This window comes from Callithrix jacchus, chromosome 1 (genome assembly GCF_049354715.1).
Source record: "Callithrix jacchus isolate 240 chromosome 1, calJac240_pri, whole genome shotgun sequence".
Classification (NCBI taxonomy): Eukaryota; Metazoa; Chordata; class Mammalia; order Primates; family Cebidae; genus Callithrix; species Callithrix jacchus.
In genome coordinates this window covers 169,447,809-169,470,288 of record NC_133502.1, presented here as the reverse complement: position 1 = coordinate 169,470,288, position 22,480 = coordinate 169,447,809, and the positions used below count along the sequence as shown (strand labels likewise).

Here is a 22,480-nt window from a genome sequence, read left to right as displayed (position 1 = left end):
AAATGGGCCAGATGATCAGACAATAGTGGCAAATGTTTGCCATTTCAATGACATGCAAGAGATACCTTCAGTGAAATTTGTATATCAAATTTATCTTTGTGCTCCTTTTTTTCCCTGGTGAATTCAGTATTAAAGTGTTTGTAAATATTTTTGGCTTATTATTTATTAATTCAAAGCAAAGAATGCCAGTGTGCCCATAAATATCTCATTTATAGAAATATGTTTACAGACATCTGTTTTATTTTAAAGATCAGTACATATTATATACTAAGGTAGAAATAAGTACTAAAAAAGTGAAGATAATAAATTAAAAACTTTCTAGTGAACATAGACATCATAAAAAATAACAAGTAAAAATCACCTAGACGCAGTGGTTCACACCTGTTATCCCAGCACTTTGGGAGGCCGAGGTGGGTAGATCACCTGAGGTCAGGAGTTTGAGACCAGCCTGGCCAACATGGTAAAACCCTATCTCTATTAAAAATACAAAAAAATTAGCTGGGCATGGTGGCGCATTCCTGTAGTCCCAGATACTCCAGAGGCTGAGGCAGGAGAATCCCTTGAACCTGGGTAGCAGAGGTTGCAGTGAGCCGAGATAGTGCCACTGGACTCCAGCCTGGGTGACAAAGAGAAACTCTGTCTCAAAAAGAAAAAAAAGTATAAAGATAAAATTTTAGTACATTGTGAATTAATTACTAGACTCAGTTGTTATATGAAGCTTTGGTTTTCTGGAGTTTTATATTAAAATTATTAAAATCCTGACTGAGAGGTATAACATGAGTTTTCTTTTAAAAGAATGGATATTCTCGGCCGGGTGCGGTGGCTCAAGCCTGTAATCCCAGCACTTTGGGAGGCCGAGGCGGGTGGATCACGAGGTCAACAGATCGAGACTGTCCTGGTCGACATTGTGAAACCCCGTCTCTAGTAAAAATACAAAAAATTAGCTGGGCATGGTGGCGCGTGCCTGTAATCCCAGCTACTCGGGAGGCTGAGGCAGGAGAATTGCCTGAGCCCAGGAGGCGGAGGTTGCGGTGAGCTGAGATTGCGCCATTGCACTCCAGCCTGGGTAACAAGAGCGAAACTCTGTCTCAAAAAAGAAAGAAAGAAAGAAAGAAAGCATATTCTATATCTGAATAAAGACAAACTTGGAATGAGTGACATATGACTTAATAAATACTGGAGAATATCCACTCCCTAGTCAGTACTAAATTATTTGATTGGTTACTTAGAGAAGGACAACAGCAAAGAAGAAAATTTAAAAAGAAAAGAAAAGAAAAAAAAGGACAACAGCATACTCAGCATGGCATTTTCATCGCCAGTCACAATCTTTCCTCCACCTAATGTTCTCTAGACTGACACAGACCAAAGAACAATTCCCTAGACTTCCTTTGCAGAGCTAGATTATGCTCAGACCATTTCCAGCACCAAGGACATTACCATGCAGGTCTCCAAAAAAGATCGTCTTGTGAGCCCTGTCTAAACCAGGATGCTTCAAAACTCATTTTAATTGGAAACTGAGTCCAGCTGGGTCTCCATCAGTATTAGAGTGGACCTGCTGGATGTGTGCTTGCAGGTGATGCAACAGCAAAGCAAATGCCCTGGACAAGAGAAGGAAGGACAAAGGCAATGGACTTACTGGTTTCTGGCTTTGAGCCACTCTTCATAGTGCCAAATTCCCATTTAGAGTCCCTTTATTTGTATTAATAAAAATAAATTCCCTGGGTATAAGTTCCTATAAAAGACTCCCTATCTGTATTTCTGGGCATGAAAGGGTGTTTTAGTTCCAATTCTAGTTTTCCTGCTTAGATGTTCACCTTTCTGACAATAATTAACCAGATTATCTGAATTCTTCAAGTTCAGTTTATTTAAAAGGAGAATATCCTCAAAACGGTTATATCCATGATTTCCTGCTATCTACAACCATGGGCCTCTTGGGAATACTTTGTTTTTTAATCTTCCTGGGGAAAACTTGGGGACAGGAACAAACGTAAGTAAAACAGCTATTTTCATTTTTCACTGCATCTTAGTTGTGATGAATAAAGAGTAAATTGAACAGATTGTGTTAATTTGAAAATAACTTGCTACTTCTGAGAACACCAAGTGAATAATATCATCTCTGAATGAGAAAGATAATGGAAGCATTTTGATTTGATAAGTAGCTAACAACATGACAGCTTACATGGAATTGTTATTTATTAGAATGTATGTAAATGATTATTCAAATTCCTCTTCAAAAAAGCATGAATCAAACTCAAGATAATAAACTTTCTGAACATTTTTTGCTTATTTTAACTTGTGTTTAGTTTTCTCTTTGTGTTTTTCATAGACTGTCACAGTTAAACCAGGATTATTAGGGAGTCTAATACTGTGATCTGAAAATCTGTTGTTATAATGACTTCTATAATACATTTATAAGCTGATTTTTCACAATTTTTAGTGTCATTATTGACATAATATGCACTTTAGGTAATGTTTTAAAAATAATGATCTTATATCTAGAAATATTTTAATACTGAAAGTAACGTAGATTATCTAATCAAACCTATTTGTTTTATACATAAGGATAAGTTTGGATAATGGGAGTAACTGGCCAAAGGTCACAGTTCTAGAGAGCAACAGGATTTTTATTAAGATATCCTTTTTATCACTTTATTTTTTTCATTTTGTCATAAATGTATACATATAAATATATAAACACATACTTAGGATGTCATTCTTTTTTAGCACCCTCCTATTTCTGATCTGTGATTTTTATCACATGACCACGATCACTCCACTACCTTAGCATCCTGTCTTTATTATTTCCTTTTGAAAGACAAGCAGCTAAAGCTTAGAGAGACTGAAATTAGGTGACTTCAAATTAGTGGCAGAACTAGGGCTAGGACCTGGATTCCATCGTTCTTGTCCAGAATTATTCTGAATTCTTTCTACTGGTCCATAATAAAAATTATTTCCTCACTTTCTCTGAAAAAGTCATGGCAATTAATCACTTTAATTAACTGGTTGATTGATTGATTCAACAAATATTTATTGAGCACCTAACTGTATGATAGGCACTGCAGATATAGCAAATGATAAGACAATTCCTAGAGCTTGCCTTCCAGTGGGATTAGTAATGAATGAATGAACCAATGAAAGAATGTGTAAGGTCAGGTAGGTAGTATTATGAAGAAAAAAATAAAAGAGAGTATGAGAATTAAAAATAATAATAATTATGGGGCACTACTTTAAAATGTGGCCAGGAAAGGGTCTCTTAAGGAGAGCTGCACTCAAACAGAGCCTGAAGGAAGTGAGGAAGCAAATCATGCAAATATTTGAAGAAACAACATTCAAGGTAGAGGCCAAAGTAACATTCTTGCCTCTCTGCAAGCTCAGTAGCTTGTTCCTCTGCAGCAATTGAAAGACAAAGAAAACTATGAAGTTCTTTAGATCAATAGATCATGCTACTGAGCATAAGTAGCATAAATAAGAACTACTTTATGAAGGGTGGTTCCAGAATCATCTTTTAGGGGCTTCTAAACACTTAATATTTTAGGCTTGACTGCTACCATCACATAGACCAGCAGTCCCTAAATATTTTGGCACCAGGGACAGGTTTTGTGGAAGACAATGTTCCCATGGACCGGGGTTGGGGTTGGGATGGTTTCAGGATGAAACTGTTCCACTGCAGATCATCAAGCATTAGATTCTCAAAAGGAGGGTGCAATCTAGATTCCTCACATGGACAGTTCACAATAGGGTTCATGCTCCTATGAGAATCTGATGCCATCACTGATCTGACAGGAGGCAGAGCTCAGGTGGTAATGCTCCTTTGCCCCACTGCTCACCTCCTGCTGTGTGGCCCGGGGGTTGGGGCCCCTGACATAGACAATTCAAAACTAAGGCAATACTAAACCGAAAAACATAAAGCTTCTATAAATACTGAAATTAAAGTAGCTTTGTATCCCTACATTTTTCTAATGACAAAACTCTTGATAATTTCCATTTAGTTAATTCCAGAAAATGTTAATTCTGGAAATGAGCTGCTCAGGTTCTATTCCTAATTCTGTAGTTTGTGAATTATAGAATTCATAAATCCTATATGTGTGGCCTTGGGAAAGTTAATCAGCAGTTTCTTCACCTTAAAATTGGAGTAATAGTTCCTCAACACAATGAGTTTATATATATAAAGTATTCAGAATAGTGCCTTAGCACAGGGTAAAATTTCAGTAAATGTATCTTATTACCATAAAAACTGAACTCTTCTCATTGTCTACCAACTCCTGCTAGGCATGTGGGGAAAGGGAATTCAGATGATGCTTGGAAATCTGGAAATTTTTTCCTCTCTTTTGTAATTTGCCTATAAGTGGATCCAAATTAATTGTCAGGTAGGAGAACTGCCAGATGCTCTAAATGATTTAATTGCTTATAAATTAATTCCATTGTTACTAAAAACTTCCTGCTTTTACCAAACTCTTAAAATGCCATAATGTTGGCAGAAGCCTGCAATAATTCTGCCAAGTGGGGTGGTGGGTGCACTTCAAGCTTGTTGGACCACTTGAATGAGTCGTTCACTATGCCCTTTTGGGTTAAAACACTTTTTTTTCCTATGTAATAGCATACGTAGTTCTCAATATTCAAATTAGACACGTTTGTGATATACAGTTAATAATCCAGTCTATATTTGTGAATTTTTATTTATTAAAACAATAAAAAAACACATATTTAAAAATTTATATTTCAAAAACATGTATAGATTCACTTCCATTCTTGTATAAATCACATGAAAAGTAAAAATAAGAGAACAGTCTATGATTGTGAATAACACTTATAACCTTAACCTCAAATGTACACATAACAAATGAGAGAGAATGAATATAAAGTCTTCCCCCATTTACTTACAAACCATATAACATAAGCCAAGATAGCCTCTTACCACTTGCAAAATAGGAATAATGATAGTATCAGTGTCATTGGCTTATTGTAAAGATTAACAAGAGTTGTATGTAAAATGCTGATAAAGCCTCTGATATATGGCAAGTACTTAATTGCCATTGTTGTTTGAAGATGATGATGAGTTGCTCTTAAAGGACCACCATCACTATTTCCATTTCCAAATGCACTTCTCAGCTCACTCATATTTTATCCTTTTCATTATCCATTTACTAGTATAATATAGTATTTCTAAGATCACTCCCTTTTAACTTAATTTAGTGAGATTAATAAATCTTAACATGTATTGAGTACTAAACATGCTGGGACCTTTCATATATATGTTCTTATGTAATCTTTACCAGATCCTGGTAAAGAAGGTGATTATTTTCAGAGTAAGTTATAGTAGCCTCAGAAAGTTAGTGACTTTACCACAGTCACTCAGCCAGCAGATGGCGCAGCTGGAATTCAATCACTGGTGCCTATATTGCCTTTTTCTTCATTGAGCAAAAAATACTGACCCCATTTACATGTTCTGGTCAACATGATTCAAAGTCTTCCTTGGCTACAGTAGCTAAGAGAAGGTGCTATTATTAATTTACCTTTCTAAATGTAAACTAAACCTCCAACTTCATTTCTCAGGTCTTAATTCCAAACTACGTCTTGGAAATTATGCTGACATTATGGTAGGTCACAAGTACATTTTAACTTACTAGTATCAGTTTTAAGTGAGGAAATATATGTATTTTAAATGGAATCTCTCAAGTGAGAGAAAAAATCAAAAGTGTAAGAAAATAGGTCATATAAAGACACTGAGCCTTATCTTTTCCTTTTTCAACAGATATGTCATTTCAGCACCAAAAATATTCCGTGTTGGAGCATCTGAAAAAATTGTAATTCAAGTTTATGGATATACTGAAGCATTTGATGCAACAATCTCTATTAAAAGTTATCCTGATAAAAAAATTAGTTACTCCTCAGGCTATGTTCATTTATCCTCACAGAATAAATTCCAAAACTCTGCAGTCTTAACAGTATGTATTTACCCTTTATTTTCTTTACGTATACAGAATATTCTCAACAAAAATGTGTACAAAGTTTGAATATTGATAACATAGAGCTGCAATCATTTACGCTACCACTGTGGGATTATTAGATGATGTCGGTTACTCATGATAATATAAGTGAAACAGAAAATTCTAAGCAGAAGAGTTACGTCTGCTTTTTGAGCAATGCTCATAAATTTTCACATTCTTATTGGAAAATAAAATTGTACTAATGTGAAAATATTTTAAAATAATCGAAAATACTTGTTTGCCATGAAAATTATTATTGGAAAGAAATCAAGAACTATGAACATGATTTGATCTGTAGTACATTGCTCACAAAAACCCATGGATATTATTGAACATTTGACTGAACTCTAATATTCTACAATTATAGTTTCAAAAACTAAAAATTTTTTTATTATTAAAGTGCATAGCTCTCATTGACAACCTGCAATTAATAGAAAGAACAACTTTGATCAAATAACTCTTTCTCCTATTAAGATATTGTAGTACAGATTGCTTAGAGACATACCTGCAACTTATTTCTTACTCAAAATTCTAATACTTAATAAAGAAAATCAAAGAATATCAAAGACATAAAATGGGTTCTGCAGTTCATTTAGACCAGAGTTTCTCTAAAGCGAGTTCTTTATAAAGAAATTAAAAATTGAAATTTAATGAACAGCTTAAAATTAGAATTATATTGATTTTATAACATTTTGAATTTATTTTATAAATTTGTTTTGACTTTTAATTATACAAAAATCATAAGATTATATCCAGTTTTAAGTTAGTATATATTTAAGTAACTTTGTAATAAAAGTAATTTTGATTATGTTATAAATAACAAAAATGCTGGGGGTCCTCCTTGACTTTTGTCCTTTAAAAGGGGAAGGCATATTACTCATATTTGAGAAACACTAATCTAAATAATTTCTAATCAAACATAGAAATTCTTTCATAATGTTCTTCTAAGTAAATGCTCATATCTCTTAACAAATTCTTCCACTTACTAGGTTTGTTAACAATTAAAATTCATTTATTAAAAGTGTTACTTTTGAGGCACATACTTATAATCCCAGCCACTTGGGAGGCTGAGGAGGAGAATCACTTGAACCCAGGAGGCAGAGGTTGCAGTGAGGCAAGATCGCACAGCTGTACTCCAGCCTAGGCCACTCCATCTCAAAAAAAAAAAAAGTTACTTTTTGTATCAGATAAGAGTGTCCTTTGGTTAACTGAAAAAGTAGATTAAGGTGTGGGAATCATAGTCGGTACATATTTTAACCATTTAATTTTATTGTAACAATATAATGTACCTTTAGTTGTCAATTGTTTAATGTTGTATCAAGGTCACTTAAAAGTGTGGGTCTATGAATTGCAGTGTCAAATCTCATTTATTATGTGTTACAACATTTTTCTTTTTTTTTTTTTTTTTTTGAGATGGAGTCTTGCTCTATCACCAGGCTGGAGAGCAGTGACGCAATCTTGGCTCACTGCAACCTCCACCTCTCAGGTTCAAGCGATTCTCCTGCCTCAGCCTCTTGAGTAGCTGGGACGACAGGCATGCACCACCATGCCCAGCGAATTTTTGTATTTTTAGTAGAGATGGATTTCATCCTTGGCCAGGATGGTCTCAATCTCTTGACATTGTGATCTGCCTGCCTTGGTCTCCAAAGTGCTGGGATTACAGGCATGCACCACCTCACCTGGTTATGTGTTACAGTTTCTTTCTTTCTTTTTCTTTTCCTTTTTTTTTGAGACAGGATCTCATTCTGTCACCCAGGCTGGAGGACAGTGGCACTATCTCGGCTCACTGCAGCCTTCGCCTCCCAGGTTCAAACAATTCTCCCACCTCAACCTCCCACCTGGCTAATTTTTGCATTTTTAGTAGAGAAGGGGTTTCACCATGTTGGCCAGGCTGGTCTGGAACTCCTAACCTCAGGTGATCTACCCACCTCAGCCTCCCAAAGTGCTGGGATTACAGGCGTGAGACACCGTGCCCAGACTGGTCTATAGTTTCTGTTTCTTAAAAGGGAAGAAAGAGGCTGGGCGCGGTGGCTCAAGCCTGTAATCCCAGCACTTTGGGAGGCCGAGGCGGGTGGATCACGAGGTCGGCAGATCGAGACCAACCTGGTCAACATGGTGAAACCCCGTCTCTACTTAAAATTACAAAAAATTAGCTGGGCACAGTGGGGTGTGCCTGTAATCCCAGCTACTCAGGAGGCTGAGGCAGGAGAATTGCCTGAACCCAGGGGGCGGAGGTTGCGGTGAGCCGAGATCGCGCCATTGCACTCCAGCCTGGGTAACAAGAGCGAAACTCCGTCTCAAAAAAAAAAAAAAAGGGAAGAAAGAACTTAAAGGTGCTTACAAAGCAATCCGGGTGCAGAATATTTATAGATTTTTAATGTCTTCCAAGCTTTTAAAATAATTTTACAAAACTAATTCCATAGTCGGATTTTGTAATTAACTTTTATCCCATTTTTCCAAAGCCTAAATTTTCATAGAGACAGTTTTCTTTTTAATCACTTTTTATGTATTCTATTTACATATCATTGAATGTAAAGGGAATAATTACAAACATAAATTGGAAAATGAACATCTCAACTTATGGGAGCAGAAATATGTGAGGTAATACTAAAGGTCCAGAGAGGCTGGAGTTGGTGACTGATACCTATAATCCCAGCACTTTGGGAAGCTGAAGAGGGCGGATCACTTGAGGCCAGGAGTTCAAGACCAGCCTGGCCAACATGGTGAAACTCCATCTCTATTAAAAATACAAAACAAAAACAAAATTAGCTGGGCATGGTGGTGCACACCCATAATCTCAACTACTTGGGAGGCTGAGGCTGGAGAATCACTTGAACCCAGGAGACAGAGGTTGTAGTGAGCTGAGATGATGCCACTGCTCTCCAGCCTAGGCAACAGAGTAGGTGAGACTCCATCTCAAAAAAAAAAAGTTTAAGGGTCCAGAGAATCGTCAGGAGGTTTCACAAAGGGAATGGTAACCCAGCAAACTAACTGAGTGAAAGTTTCTTAAAACCTTTTATAGTAGTAGTTTCACTAAATCTATATAAAATTTAGGAAACATGAAACCAAAGAGACTTTCAATTGCTTAAAGCTAAATTTTTATTGTGTAATTAGACACTAAAGGGCTTTGGGCAAAATTTATTTACTCTTCTTGCCCCTGTATCACTTTTTAAATGATTACATATACATACTCATGAGATTACAGTGGTATTTACAAAGTTAATTTGTTTAATAACTTTAGAATTATTATACTGTTTTCCATCAACAATTTCTGTTCTAGATACAACCAAAACAATTGCCTGGAGGACAAAACCCAGTTTCTTATGTGTATTTGGAAGTTGTATCAAAGCATTTTTCAAAATCAAAAAAAATGCCAATAACCTACGACAATGGATTTCTCTTCATTCATACAGACAAGCCTGTTTATACGCCAGACCAGTCAGGTAGCATATAAGATATTTCTCTGGGTGGGGGATTTGACACAATATTGTAGCGCTTTTTAACACGTGAAATTGAGTGGAGATAGTTTCTAATATGCTCAAAAGAATCTCAATTCCCAATGATATCTATACTTTCAAATATTTAATAGCATTTTAATTTTAAATTTATGGGGAAAGTGCTAAATAAATTACAAAACCAACAATTACATTATCTGCCCCATCAGTTATTTTCAAATAGAAAATGCTTTTTCAAAATTGTAAAATGTCATGTTAGATCTTATTTATTAAACAAATAGACTTAATTGCAAATATAATTTGGCAATGGGACAATAATTCATTATAGAACAGTGTTCATTAAAAATTCCACTGAGTCTGGAGCTAATCCCCAAACTGGAAAAATAAATCTAACCCTAGAGGATCAGATGTTTCAGCAGAGAATAAACTAGATCACAGAAATATATGGATATTAATTTTTAAAGGGGAATCTACCTAAGAAAGTTTCTGTTAGAACATTGTTCTTCTGTTACAGGCAAAAGGGGAGAATAGCCAATCAAAATCATGTGAATAGGAATGACTGGACTTATTTCCAATGGACCAAAAGTAAAACACAGAAAAGTGTGAATGCTGCCCAATATATTCACATGTTTGCAAAGCCTTCTGTTCCCCTCTTTCTCCCTCCCACCATCACTGACTTTTAAGCACATCAGAAACAGAATATGTGAGATGTGTATGTGGGAGGGAGAGGCTATGCAATTTCACTAATGATATTGTTGCGGCAGGACAGAGAAAGGAAGTGGGGACCAGCTGACTTTGTTGAAAAACTTTGTACACGGTAGATATTTGCTAAATGTTGGTTGATGTTGATGATGAAAATAGTGGGCTGGAACTGGTCTGCACCATTACCATTTCAGCAGGAGCATTTGTTATGATCAGCTCAGAAAGGAAAGGCCTAGAGAGGGTAGAGATATTGCTATCTGCTTGGCCAGAATATCATTGCCAGAATAGTACCATCTCTTTACTCCAAGAGACAACTTCATATGCAAGGAAGTAGTCTCTGATCACAAAGATTGGGTCCTTTTAAATATAATCATACCTAGAAACAAGCATATCATCTCCCTTGTCCTCCTACATTGAAAGATACTTCATTGCTTGGATCCTGTTGACACTTCCACAACTTAAGGTCATCAGTCTTTGTCCAACAAGCAGTGTAATACAGAGCCTGAGACCTTCTTTAGTTATCAAGGCTTTCCTTAAGAATGGCTTCATATATTGTTTTTATATCAGGACTTTACTGTAAGAAGATGTAATATCCAGCCAGGCACGGTGGCTCATGCCTGTAATCCCAGTACTTTGGGAGGCCAAGGCGGGTGAGTCACTTGAGGTCAGGAATTTGAGAACAGTCTGGCCAACAGGGTGAAACCCTGTCTCTACTAAAAATACAAAAATTAATCAGATGTGGTGTACACCTGCAATTCCAGCTACTCGGGAGGCTGAGGCAGAAGAATTGCTTGAACGTGGGAGGCAGAAGTTGCAGTGAGATCATGCCACTGCACTCTAACCTGGGCAACAGAGTGAGACTGTCTCAAAAAACAAAAACAGAAACAAACAAACAAACAAAAAAAGATTTAATATTCGTATCCATTCTAATCCTAGAGGAAAATAAGAGACATTTCCTATAAATATTGGCCCATTTCTGAGAGTTAATGAAGTAAATTGGTTAAAAGCAGACTCTGGAGTCAGATTGCCTGGGTTCAAATCCCAGCTTGAACTGCTGTGAGCTACATGACCCTGTGTGAATTACTCAGCCTTTCAGACCCCTACTTTCCTCACCTGTAAAATGGAGACAATAATACAACTTACCTCATAGAGTTGTGAGAATTAACTGAATTCATATGTGTAAACCACTTAAGATAGTGCCAAGCACACAGTAAGCACTAGGAAAATGTTTTTCATTATATCCATGGAATAGCACAAAGCCATATTTGCACAAAAGAAAAAGAATTACTTAAAAGTATTTTTTAGTGGTCTTATTTATAACTGTAATGTCCTGGTCAACACACTTAATCTGAAGATTCTTGAGGGATTTTGAGTGTAAGCATCTTTAGGATAAAGGCTTAAATCTTCAAGGCTTTACTGAATAAAGGACTTTAGAATATTGGCCAAAATCCTTCCATTTCATAAAGCCTGTGTCCTGCCTTCTTCTCCAGCTTCGTTACCTCCTATGGTCCCATCCTCTACCGATGCAAGACAAACTGACCTCCTTTCAGATGTTTTCTCACGCCGTTTCCCCATTCATATTAAGGCCTGTGTAACATGCCATTGCCTCTGCACAGTACATTCTTGCCCCTCCTTTGCCTCGTTAACTTCTACTTCACCCTCACATGTCATCACAGACTCTTCTAAAGGCAGCTTTCCCTGACCTCTTCAAATCTCTCTCCTCTACATGCTCATTAGGTCGGGCAAATATCCTTTGTGGCACTTTACACCCTAAAATTTTACATATAATTGTATTTGCCTCTCTTCACCACTCCATTAAAAGATATCCAATCTGATTTCTTTCACTACTGTATCTCAGTACCTAGCATAATGCCTGGCACATTAGAAGGCATTCAAACTTTTTAAAAAAATTAATAAGCCATATCTTTTATTTTTATTTTATTTTATTTATTTTTTGAGACGGTGTTTCACTCTGTCACCCAGGCTAGAGGGCAGTGGTGCGATCTTGGCTCATTACAATCTCTGCCTCCCAGGTTCAAGTGATTCTCTACACTCAGCCTCCTAAGTAACTGGGATTACAGGCGTCTGCCACCACGCCCGGCTAATTTTGTATTTTTAGCAGAGACAGGGTTTCACCATGTTGGCCAGGCTGGTCTTCAAGTCCTGACCTCAAGTGATCCACCTGACTCTGCCTCTCAAAGTGCTGGGATTATAGGCATGAGCCACTGTGCTCTGCTAATAAGCCATATCTTTTACACAAAAAATTGTATAGATCTTGCCTCCCCTGTATCATCACTGTGAAGACAAGATTAATTTTCTAACCTAAACACAAACTGGGTTAAAAACTAGCCAAATAGTAGTCATAGAAATAATAATATAATAAAATAATAAGCATTTATTGATTACTTAGCATGTGTCAGGCTATGCAAAGCTTTGTGTTCTTTAATTCTCACAAGGACACTATGGGCATACATTAGTGTTCCTATTTCACAAGAGGTTAACTAAGGTTTAGAGGGATTAAGTATCCCACTCAGGGTCATACTAGAAAGTGGCAGAGGCAGGAGTGAAACCAGCGTTTTAAATTCCAGGGCCTGTGCTCTTAACTTTGTGACATTCTGCCTTGGGCAGCTTCCCAGTGATACTCAGGCCTGAACTGGGTGTGTCCAAAAAGAAGGAGATAGGATTTGTAGTGGGAGACAGGTGTGAGGGGAAGGAGAGAGCAGAGAGTGGGGCATTTACTGAGCACACTGTTTTTACCTTGTGAACTTAGTAAAACCAGTGTTAATGTGGCTTCTTATACAGAACTTTGCGTAATCCTGATCTTTTAAAAGATATTGGGTTTATGGTGCCAGTTCTATTTTATTTTGTGAGTGAAGTTTTGGCCATGAAATGGTTTGAGCATCAGCAATACCCTAGAGAAATTACAGTATGCCAGTGGAAGGAATTAGATCTCAGTGTCTCAAACAGCTGTGAGTTAAAAGAGAAACAGATGCTTTTGTTTAAAAAGTAGGGATCTATTAACTGACAGAAATGGAAGAGAACTCACAGTTATTGAGCCCCTGCCATTACTCTTTTAACAATGAGAGAACAATTGTAGGATCTGGCTCAGTAAATATAACAAAACCGTACAATTCAAAGCTGCCTTTTGCAGTAAGAGCTAACTTGGAGCCTTGTTGGTTTTCATAAGTGAAAGAGTGTGTGTCTGAATCAAGTTCCCAATTTTCCATTAAAATCTTCAGTTCTATTATGAACACTGTATTATGTTCCCCTATAACCATATGGTGGACATTACTGTTTTGCTGCTATGAAATTTTTGATAACTAATGGCCTAATTACAGATGTAATTAATTTCATACTGTGGATGTGTTCTCAAAACATTGTAGGTAAATGCATTTTAATAAAGTAAACTGTACTTTAAATCCACTAAGAGAAATAGTTCTTTAAATGAATCCCAGAGGATTCTCTTAAATAAAAGAATCGCTAGTAATGTATATGTCTGCAAACTAATTTTTCTTTCTTTCAAACATGGACTTTTGTATATTGAGTGTTTTAAAGTAAGATTCTTTTAAGGATGGTTGTTTTAAAAAATCAAAATATCCTTGTGTTTACCAGTTTTTGATGATATCAATTATTCTTACAGTAAAGGTTAGAGTTTATTCATTGAATGATGACTTGAAGCCAGCCAAAAGAGAAACTGTCTTAACTTTCATAGTAAGTATTTTATTTATTTAAATAATACTTTAATTCATTTTTTCAGGACAAGAGTATCATTTCATAACCGTGTTCTCACACTACACTGAATCATTCGATGTTCCATAAATGGTTATTGAACATCTGCACGTCCTGTCATCAAGGCTGGAGTATAGTGGTGTGATCATAGTTCACTGTAGCCTCAAACTCCTGGGCTCAAGCCATGCTCCCACCTCAGCTTCCTGAGTAGCTAGGTCTACAGGCACCCATCACCATACCCTACTATCTCTTTAAACAATTTTTGTAGGCTGGTCATAATGACTCATGCCTGTAATCCCAGCACTTTGAGAAGCTAAAATGGGAGGATTGCTTGAGCTCAGGAAATCGAGACTAGCCTAGGCAACATAGTGAGACCTCATCTTTACTAAAAATAAAATAATAATAATAATAAAAAGCTGGGCATGGTGGCATATGCCTGTGGTTCCAGCTACTTGGGAGGCTGAGGTGGGAGGATTGCTTGAGCCTGTGAGTTCAAAGCTGCAGTGAGCTATGATCACACCACTGCACTCTAGCTTGGGTGACAGAGCAAAGCTCCTGTCTCAAAAAAGTTTTTTTGTACAGGATAAGGGTCTCACTTATGTTGTCTATGTTTATATGTTGAGTTAAAGCTGAATTGGACCTCCATGTGTAGTCCAAAGAAAGTGAAAACCTCATTTCAATAATTTGCTAACCCAACCACAAGATAAAGTTTATTGGGAAGCTTTATGAGAACTATCAAGTTTGTTTAACCATTTGAGAGTTTTACCAAGCTGAAAATGCCCATACTGTACACTTATAAAACATCTGGATAAAAAATATAGTTTATAGAATATTTGCTTTGGAAAGCTTCAAATGAACATATATAAAAATTCGATTCTGGTATTTATCAAGCCTGCCAAATTTACATTAAGTTTATCAAAAACATCAGTTTTTGTTTGTTTGTTTTTTGTTGTTGTTTTGTCTTTTTTTTCAGCCCTGTAAATTTTTTGTTGTTTTTACATGTTACACTTCATCTTTTAGATGTACAATAGAGTTGAGTCTCTTCAAGGTAATGAGGAGAGATGGGGAATATTGGAAAAAGAAGAAGGGAAATAGCTGAAATGAACCATATTTCCCTTCTATAACATTTAATTGATCTTCATCCTTCATATTTAATTTGAAGACATGGGTATTTGCCTTAAATATTTAATCTACAAATATTTTTGAGGGTGTTTGTTTTATTCACAGGACCCTGAAGGATCAGAAGTTGACATGGTAGAAGAAATTGATTATACTGGAATTATCTCTTTCCCTGACTTCAAAATTCCATCTAATCCTAAGTATGTTAAAACAATTGTTAATAAAATTTTCTCTAAAAGCACATGTGGAACTTTTGGCAGAGACGCAGATAACCAGTTAAAGGGAGCCACCTAGTGTTAATAAAGGGTGTCACATATGTGGATATCCAAACTTTTGAAGTCTAGCGAGAACTTAAGCTCTGTTCCTGGCAAAAAAATTCCAATACTTCTCACCCGTTCTTTTTACATATAGAAATAAAAATTTGAGAGAGGAAAAAATAGTACCCAGGTTTTTTTCTCATCGAAACCATCAACTTCTGCCCCTCAAAGTATCTAATAGATTGTCAGCTTGAAAGACTGGTGTGGTCTTGTTCCTTACTCTGGTTACTATACAATATGGTCGTCTGTAGTTTTTGCCTGGATAAACTACCAGCAGGCAAAGTCCAAGAGGGAAGGAGTTCTCAGAGATATATCTATTATTTGGCCTCACATGAAAGGATTTAAGGAAAAGTTTAAAGAGGATTCAGTGTAATAAATATTCAGTGAAGACTTCCTGGTATGTGCAAATCACAATAGGAGGGAGAAATACAAAATAAAGAATCCACAGTCTCTGCTTTCAAGAAACTTATCATAGGCCAGGTGTGGTGGCTCACGCCTGTAATCCCAGCACTTTGGGAGGCCAATGTGGGTGGATCACCTGAGATCAGGAGGTTAAGACCACCTGGTCAACATGGTGAAACCCTGTCTCTACCCAAAATATGAAAAATTAGCCAGGTGTGGTGGTGGGTGCCTGTAATCCCAGCTACTAGGGAGGCTGAGGCAGAAGAATCACTTGCACCTGGGACCTGGGAAGCAGAGGTTACAGTGAGCCAAGATCACACCACCGCACTCCATCCTTAGCAACAAGAGCAAAAATCCATCTCAAAAAAAAAAAAAGAAAAGAAAAGAAAAAAATTTATAATAGAGCAGAATAAATAAGACAAGTGCACCTATACATGACTGCACTATAATTTTAGAGCAACATCTTTTTATGGTCATTTTCCTCTGCCCTCTAAAGAGGAGTTCACAGTTAATTCACTGTACGAAAATTTTTCTAAAACTTTGAATTGAATTTAGGGGGTTTAAGTAACTTGGATGTTTTAAAAATTCTGTACATTCTTAAAAATGCTACATGGTCCATAGTACAGAATTGGACCTATTATTTTATTACTGTTATCATTTCTCCAGCTCCATCTTGTGCCACTTGCCCAATGGCATATTGTGCACCAGCCATGAAGGTCTGGCATGTCCAGTGCTTTCCTACCTCTGTACCTTTGCACATGTCTTCCCTTCTACTTAGAACGAGCTTCACCTGGCTCTTCATAAGCCTGGTTTCTTTTCATTGTTATGACCTAGAGTGGATGCTGCCTTTACAAAAAGGCTATTCCCAGATGCACAATCTAATGTAACCTCTTGCTTTGTTTTACTCCCTATCTCAGCATCTTGTTTATTTTCTTCATGATGTTTATCTCAATGTCATAGCCATTTCTTTACTTGGTTGCTGGCTTTTTAATTCCCCACTAGCTTATAAACTCCTTAAGGCAGGCCTTGTCTATTGCACACCAGCAGTTCAGCAAAATAGGCCCTTGATAAATATTCATTGAATTGATGATGATGGTAATAATCATTATTATAATACTATTAAAATTTGTAGACTGCATAGCCAATCTGAAAGGTAGCATCAATATGTGTGTGTATGTATATATATATTTACACACACACACACACACACACACACACAATTTTTTTTTTTTAAACAGAGTCTCACTCTTTCACCCAGGCTGGAGTGCAGTGGCACCATCTTGGCTCACCACAGCCTTGACCTCCTGGGCTCAAGCAATTCTCACACCTCAGCCTCCCAAGTGGCTGGGGTTACAAGCACACACCACTACACAAGACTGCTTTTTATATTTTTTGGTAGTGGGAGGCGGGGTTCGCCATGTTGGTCTCTCAGCTGGTCTCGAACTGTTGGGCTCAAGTGATCCTCCCTCCTTGGCTTCCAAAGTGCTGGGATTACAGGCATGAGCCACTGTGCTTGGCCTAGTATGTATATTTTAATAAAGGTTCTTAATTAAAACCAGATTATTTTTGTCTTTAAAAAAACCATGCTTTGCTTCCAACCATAATTTCATTTTTGTGAGGTGTAAATTTTATCATCTGGATAAGCTTGTCTTGTATTACATGTTTCTCGAGACATTATTATGAATTTTGTACTATATTTTGGATTTTAGTATTATGTTAGCATAGTTAGACTCCAAGATTAAATAAATTCTCAGAAATCATAAGCTCTTCAAATCAAAACTAATGACTTTATTAAGATAAAATACCAGGAAAAATTATATAATATATGAAAAACTAAACAATTTGTTACCTATTATCCTAAAAATGCTCAATTACTTATTGCTTAAAAATCAGTCACAAATAAAATATATTACTTAGGTTTTATATATCTTTGCGTATTCTTCCCTCTTTAAAATGGAAATTTATTAGCTCTCCTCTGAGTGAATTAAAAACATTTGATGACATTTGTAATTTAAAATATTTTGCTTCCACAGATACGGTGTGTGGACAATCCAGGCTAAATATAACGAAGACTTTTCAACAACTGGAACCACCTATTTTGGAGTTAAAGAATATGGTAATTTCTGACAATTAAAAGTTTCCCTATAAAAAGTTAGTGTTTCCAACAATTCCTTTTAATAATGTAGTTAATGCAGAATTGTTCCTAGATGAAGATGAGGCAGCCAGCTGGTATGGCTAGAAGAACTGACTAGGGGTTGGAGGGTGGAGTGGCAGTTGAATGCCTGGGTTCTAGTTCTAGCATGTTCTTAACCTTGAGCAAGCAGACCAACCTCTGTGGACTTGTGTCCCCCATCAGAGAGCTAGAAGAGATCTAGTGCCCTGAAAAGCTTGACTAGTAAAAATCCTTTCTAGAGTTGCGATTATTATTAGGAGAAACTTAAATAGGTGAGTGGAACCCAGTAAGACCAATAAATGATTTACTTGAGTCTTAAAACCAATTAGTGACAAAACAAAAACAACAATTAGGTTTCCTTACCCCTAGTCCAACACTATTTTCTGGCTCCTAAATTCCCAGTATATTAATTTGAATATGTGAAATATTCTTATTTTGAAATAAATTATATTAATAGACTAACAAGTAATGTAAATAGTTTATTTTTTCTTTTCCTGTAGTAATTTACTAGCATTTCTGTGTGCTCTGCTATCAAAGTTAACTTTCTTCTGCTTGAAGCCATTTTTTATTCCCTCAAGAGATTCATAATGACATGGAAAAGAATAAATACTGACACAAATTTTAACAATTAACAAGGGAAACAGTGACCAAACAAACTCGATATGATGAAACTCAACCTTAAATATTACAGGCTCTAACATATAATCCTAACCCATCTCCCTTCTTCTAAGTGTTTTTGCTATTTTCTCTGTATATCTAGAAGCCACTCACCTCTTACTATCGGCAGCCACTCTCATTGATTTATCAGTAGTCTCCCTCCTGGACTGCTGCAAAAGCCTTCTAACTGATGTCTCTGCTTCCAGGCTATCTTGCTTGATATTAGCCAAAATAATCTTGAAATGCAAATCTCATTATATTATGTCACTATTGAAAAGTTTTTTTGTTTTCAAGGAGTCTATACGCTAATGGAAGAAATAATCTATTGCCTATAATAAATGCTGTAATCAAAATATAGGCAGAGTGCTTCTAGATTGACCTCTGATTGGTGGAATGAGAAGGCTCTGCAGAGATATTGTTGTTGATGATGATGACAATGATGATGATGATGATGATAAGGATGATAAGGTGGATGTTGTGTTGATGTTACAGCTTGTCCAAATATGCCAGAAAGTCTAGCTGTTTGCTAGGCTTTAAAGTCTGCTCTAATAAAAATGGTAATATTGCCTCTTTGTTTTTATTTTCAGTCTTGCCACATTTTTCTGTCTCAATAGAACCAGAAAGTAATTTTATTGGTTATAAGAACTTTAAGAATTTTGAAATTACTATAAAAGCCAGGTAAGAACATTTGGGTTGTTTTTTGTTGCTGTTGTTGTTGTTTTCCAGATTAACTCAACTCTGGTTGATGATAGGTGCCCAAAGTGAGATCTGTGATTTATTAGCAAAGTCTGCTATGATTTGGGGACTAATTGATAAAGGAGACATCATGCTGATAATTGATTTGCTTATTCTGATTTTAGCTGATTCTGATTTTAGCTTTGTTGGCTACTCACTACCAAAAATAAAGAAAAGAAAAGTGCCAAAGATTTAGGCTTGGTGTGTGTGTGTTTAGACGAGGGTGACTTAGGTTATTGGGACTGAGATTTGAAGCCTTCACTTCCTGTCATTTTGAATGACTTAATCAGCCAGCTAATGCTGCATAACTACTTCAAAACCCAGTGCCTTAAAACTACCACCATTTATGAGTCAGCTGAGAAGTTCTGCTGATCTGGGCCAGGCTAGTGTCAGCTGGGCTTGCCCATGTACTTGCAGCCAGTTGGTAGGTCAGCTGGGGGCTGGCTGGTATAGGAAGGTTCTGTCCATATGTCTGGTGATTGGATGGGGCTAAAAAAGTGTGTGCCGCTCATCATCCAGCAGGCTAACCTGTAGCAGCAGCAGTGCTCAAAGAGAGGGAATGGAAGCATAAAAGTTCTCCTGAGCCTAGGTTGGTGCTGGCACACCTTCACTTCCATGCATTCTTTCATCCAAAGCAAATTACAAGGTCAGCCTAGAGGCAATAGACTCCCCCCCCCAGTTTGTGGACAGAAGGAACTGTGCAAAGGTTGTGGATACATGGGGAAGTAGAGAATTTGAGGTTAGTTTTTCAAGCAACCTATCACAAAAGCTTGTCATTTAAAAATGACAATATAATCTGGTTACACCAATTTATATAACTATATGTGTGGGGCACTCTTCTAAGCACTCAGCATAATCAGCACATTTAATCTTTATAACAGCCCTATGCATTAATATTGTTACTATCCCCATGTTACAAGTGAAAAAAACCTGAAGTACGTAAATGTTCAATAATCTGCTCAAAATCACACAGCTAGTAATTGGCACAGCCTGTCTGGGTCCAGAGTCCATGCCTCAAACATTACCCTATGCTGACTCTCTTATTTGCATTTATTTGGAAAATAGAATATTTATTACTTGGTCTAAACCAGAATAAAAGGCTCACTTAGAGAAAATTATAGAAACTGACTTCCTATAATGGGGACTATTTATTCAAACCATAAATAAGGAAAGTTAGCTCTTGCTATAGTACTATTTGCTGGGTAGAAAGTTTACTTTATTCTTACTTTAATTCTAAACTGAAAAGGAAAACTTGCAGTTTGAATTTTTTATGAAGAGTATATCTCATATAACAGTGAGATTGGACATGTACCTTTTAAAGACATAAAAGAAAATAGAGAGTAGTTCCCCACTGATACCAAAATCATCAAGGAAATAATTTGGCTTATATGAAAAGGCCCTGGATCTAAGTCTTGTGATCTCCCCAAGATCAATTTTTTTCCATCTAGCACATAGCTTTATTTGTGTGGCTTTATGAGGATGAAATGTAACAGTGGATGAAAGACACTTTAAAGTGCATCAAGTGCTTTACGTAATTTCAAATTGTTACGTTGTATCTGAATCCTGTTATTGTAACCATGTTAGTAAAAGAGTTTTATGTTATTGTCTGACAGATATTTTTATAATAAAGTAGTCACTGAGGCTGAGGTCTATATCACATTTGGAATAAGAGACGACTTAAAAGATGATCAAAAAGAAATGATGCAAACAGCAATGCAAACCGCAGTGGTAAGATGTTAAGACACTCACACCTACAGATGCATTCAGAAGTGAGAGATGGGAAGCTACTTCAAAACCATCTAGTCCAATCCCCCAATTTAGAAAGGTTGAAACTTAAAATCCACCATTGGCTTCCCATTGCTTTAGGGTAAAGTTCATTCTCCCTGGCATCAGCCTCCCTTGCCAGCTGATCTCATGCCCTTTCCTCCCTCTCTCCCTCCCCTTTATATTAATCACTCCAATTTCTCTAATTGACCAAAGTCTCTCTTGCCTTCAGGTCTTTACAATATCACTTCTTCTGCTTGGGAATGCTCTTTTCCATTGTCCCCTTCTGCTCCTTCTTTGCCTGGCTAATTCCTTCTCATTTCAACATTGACAGTCTTTCTCTGGGAAGCCTCCCCTGACTCTTCTAAACTAGATTAGCTGCCCCTGTTGTATAGCCTCTTTTCTTAACACATTCTTCACCCTTCATTGCAGTGGTTCTCAACCAGGGATGATTTTTTATCCCCCAGGGGATATTTGGCAACGTCCAGAGACATTTGTGGTTGCTATTGGCATTTAGTAGGGATAGGCCAGGGATGCTGCTAAATTCCTATCAGGCCCCTACAACAAAGAATTATCCTGTTCAAAATGTCAATAATGCTGAGGTTGAGAAACCCTTCTTTATTGGAATGCTTTATTTACTTTTCTATCATTTTCAATATTAAACTATTTGTGAGTCTGGATCATTTCCCTTACATGCCCAGAGACAGCATAGTTCCTTGCAAGGAAATATTCATGAAGTTATTTGTCCATAGTTTAGGGCTAGACACCGCTGGAACTGAGATTAGAGCGCTGGTTCCCTTTCCCTTACTCAGCATGCTTTACATTATACCACAGATGATATGAGTTCATGTCATGTTTGCTCACTTTTGCATATTCATGTGGTTTGCATCATCAATCATTTATCCTCTACAGTCTTATTCATTCAAGATGTAAATTAAATGCATTTTTAAAATGCAAAATTCTATGCTAGACACTGGGATTTAAAGCTAAATAAGACAAAAATGCCTTCCCTCAACTCACTCAATTTTACAAGAAAAAATAAGGCAAAATTTACTGCTATATTAATAATTAAATAACATAATATGACTTAACCCCATATCCCCTTGTTCATTGTATTTTGTTTTTGTTTTTGTTGAGATGGAGTCTCAGTCTGTCGCCCAGGCTGGAGTGCAGTGACACGATCTCAGCTCACTGCAACCTCTGCCTCCCGAGTTCAAGCAATGCTCCTGCCTCAGTCTCCTGAGTAACGTGGACTACAGGCGCATGCCACCATACCTAGCTAATTTTTTATTTTTAGTTGAGATGTGTTTTCACCATGTTGGCCAGGCTGGTCTCAAACTCCTGACCTTGGGTGCTCTGCCCACCTAAGCCTCCCAAAGTGCTGGGATTACAGGCATGAGCCACAGTGCCTGGTCATGTGTTTTTAAATTAGTATTTAAA

The 22,480-nt window shown here is 36.8% G+C and overlaps 1 protein-coding gene across 1 annotated transcript in view; it reads left to right on the top strand.

Annotated features, from left to right (window-relative positions):
* Positions 1-1,893: 1,893 nt before the first annotated feature.
* C5 (complement C5) overlaps positions 1,894-22,480 on the top strand; it is a 107,291-nt gene continuing 86,704 nt past the window's right edge. The window contains exons 1-8 of the mRNA XM_002743261.7: positions 1,894-1,987; positions 5,753-5,945; positions 9,268-9,430; positions 13,785-13,855; positions 15,101-15,192; positions 17,745-17,827; positions 19,129-19,219; positions 20,890-21,004. Coding sequence (XP_002743307.2) covers positions 1,923-1,987; positions 5,753-5,945; positions 9,268-9,430; positions 13,785-13,855; positions 15,101-15,192; positions 17,745-17,827; positions 19,129-19,219; positions 20,890-21,004 — 873 coding nt within the window. The 5' untranslated portion in view covers positions 1,894-1,922. The remainder of the gene's footprint in view (positions 1,988-5,752; positions 5,946-9,267; positions 9,431-13,784; positions 13,856-15,100; positions 15,193-17,744; positions 17,828-19,128; positions 19,220-20,889; positions 21,005-22,480) is intronic.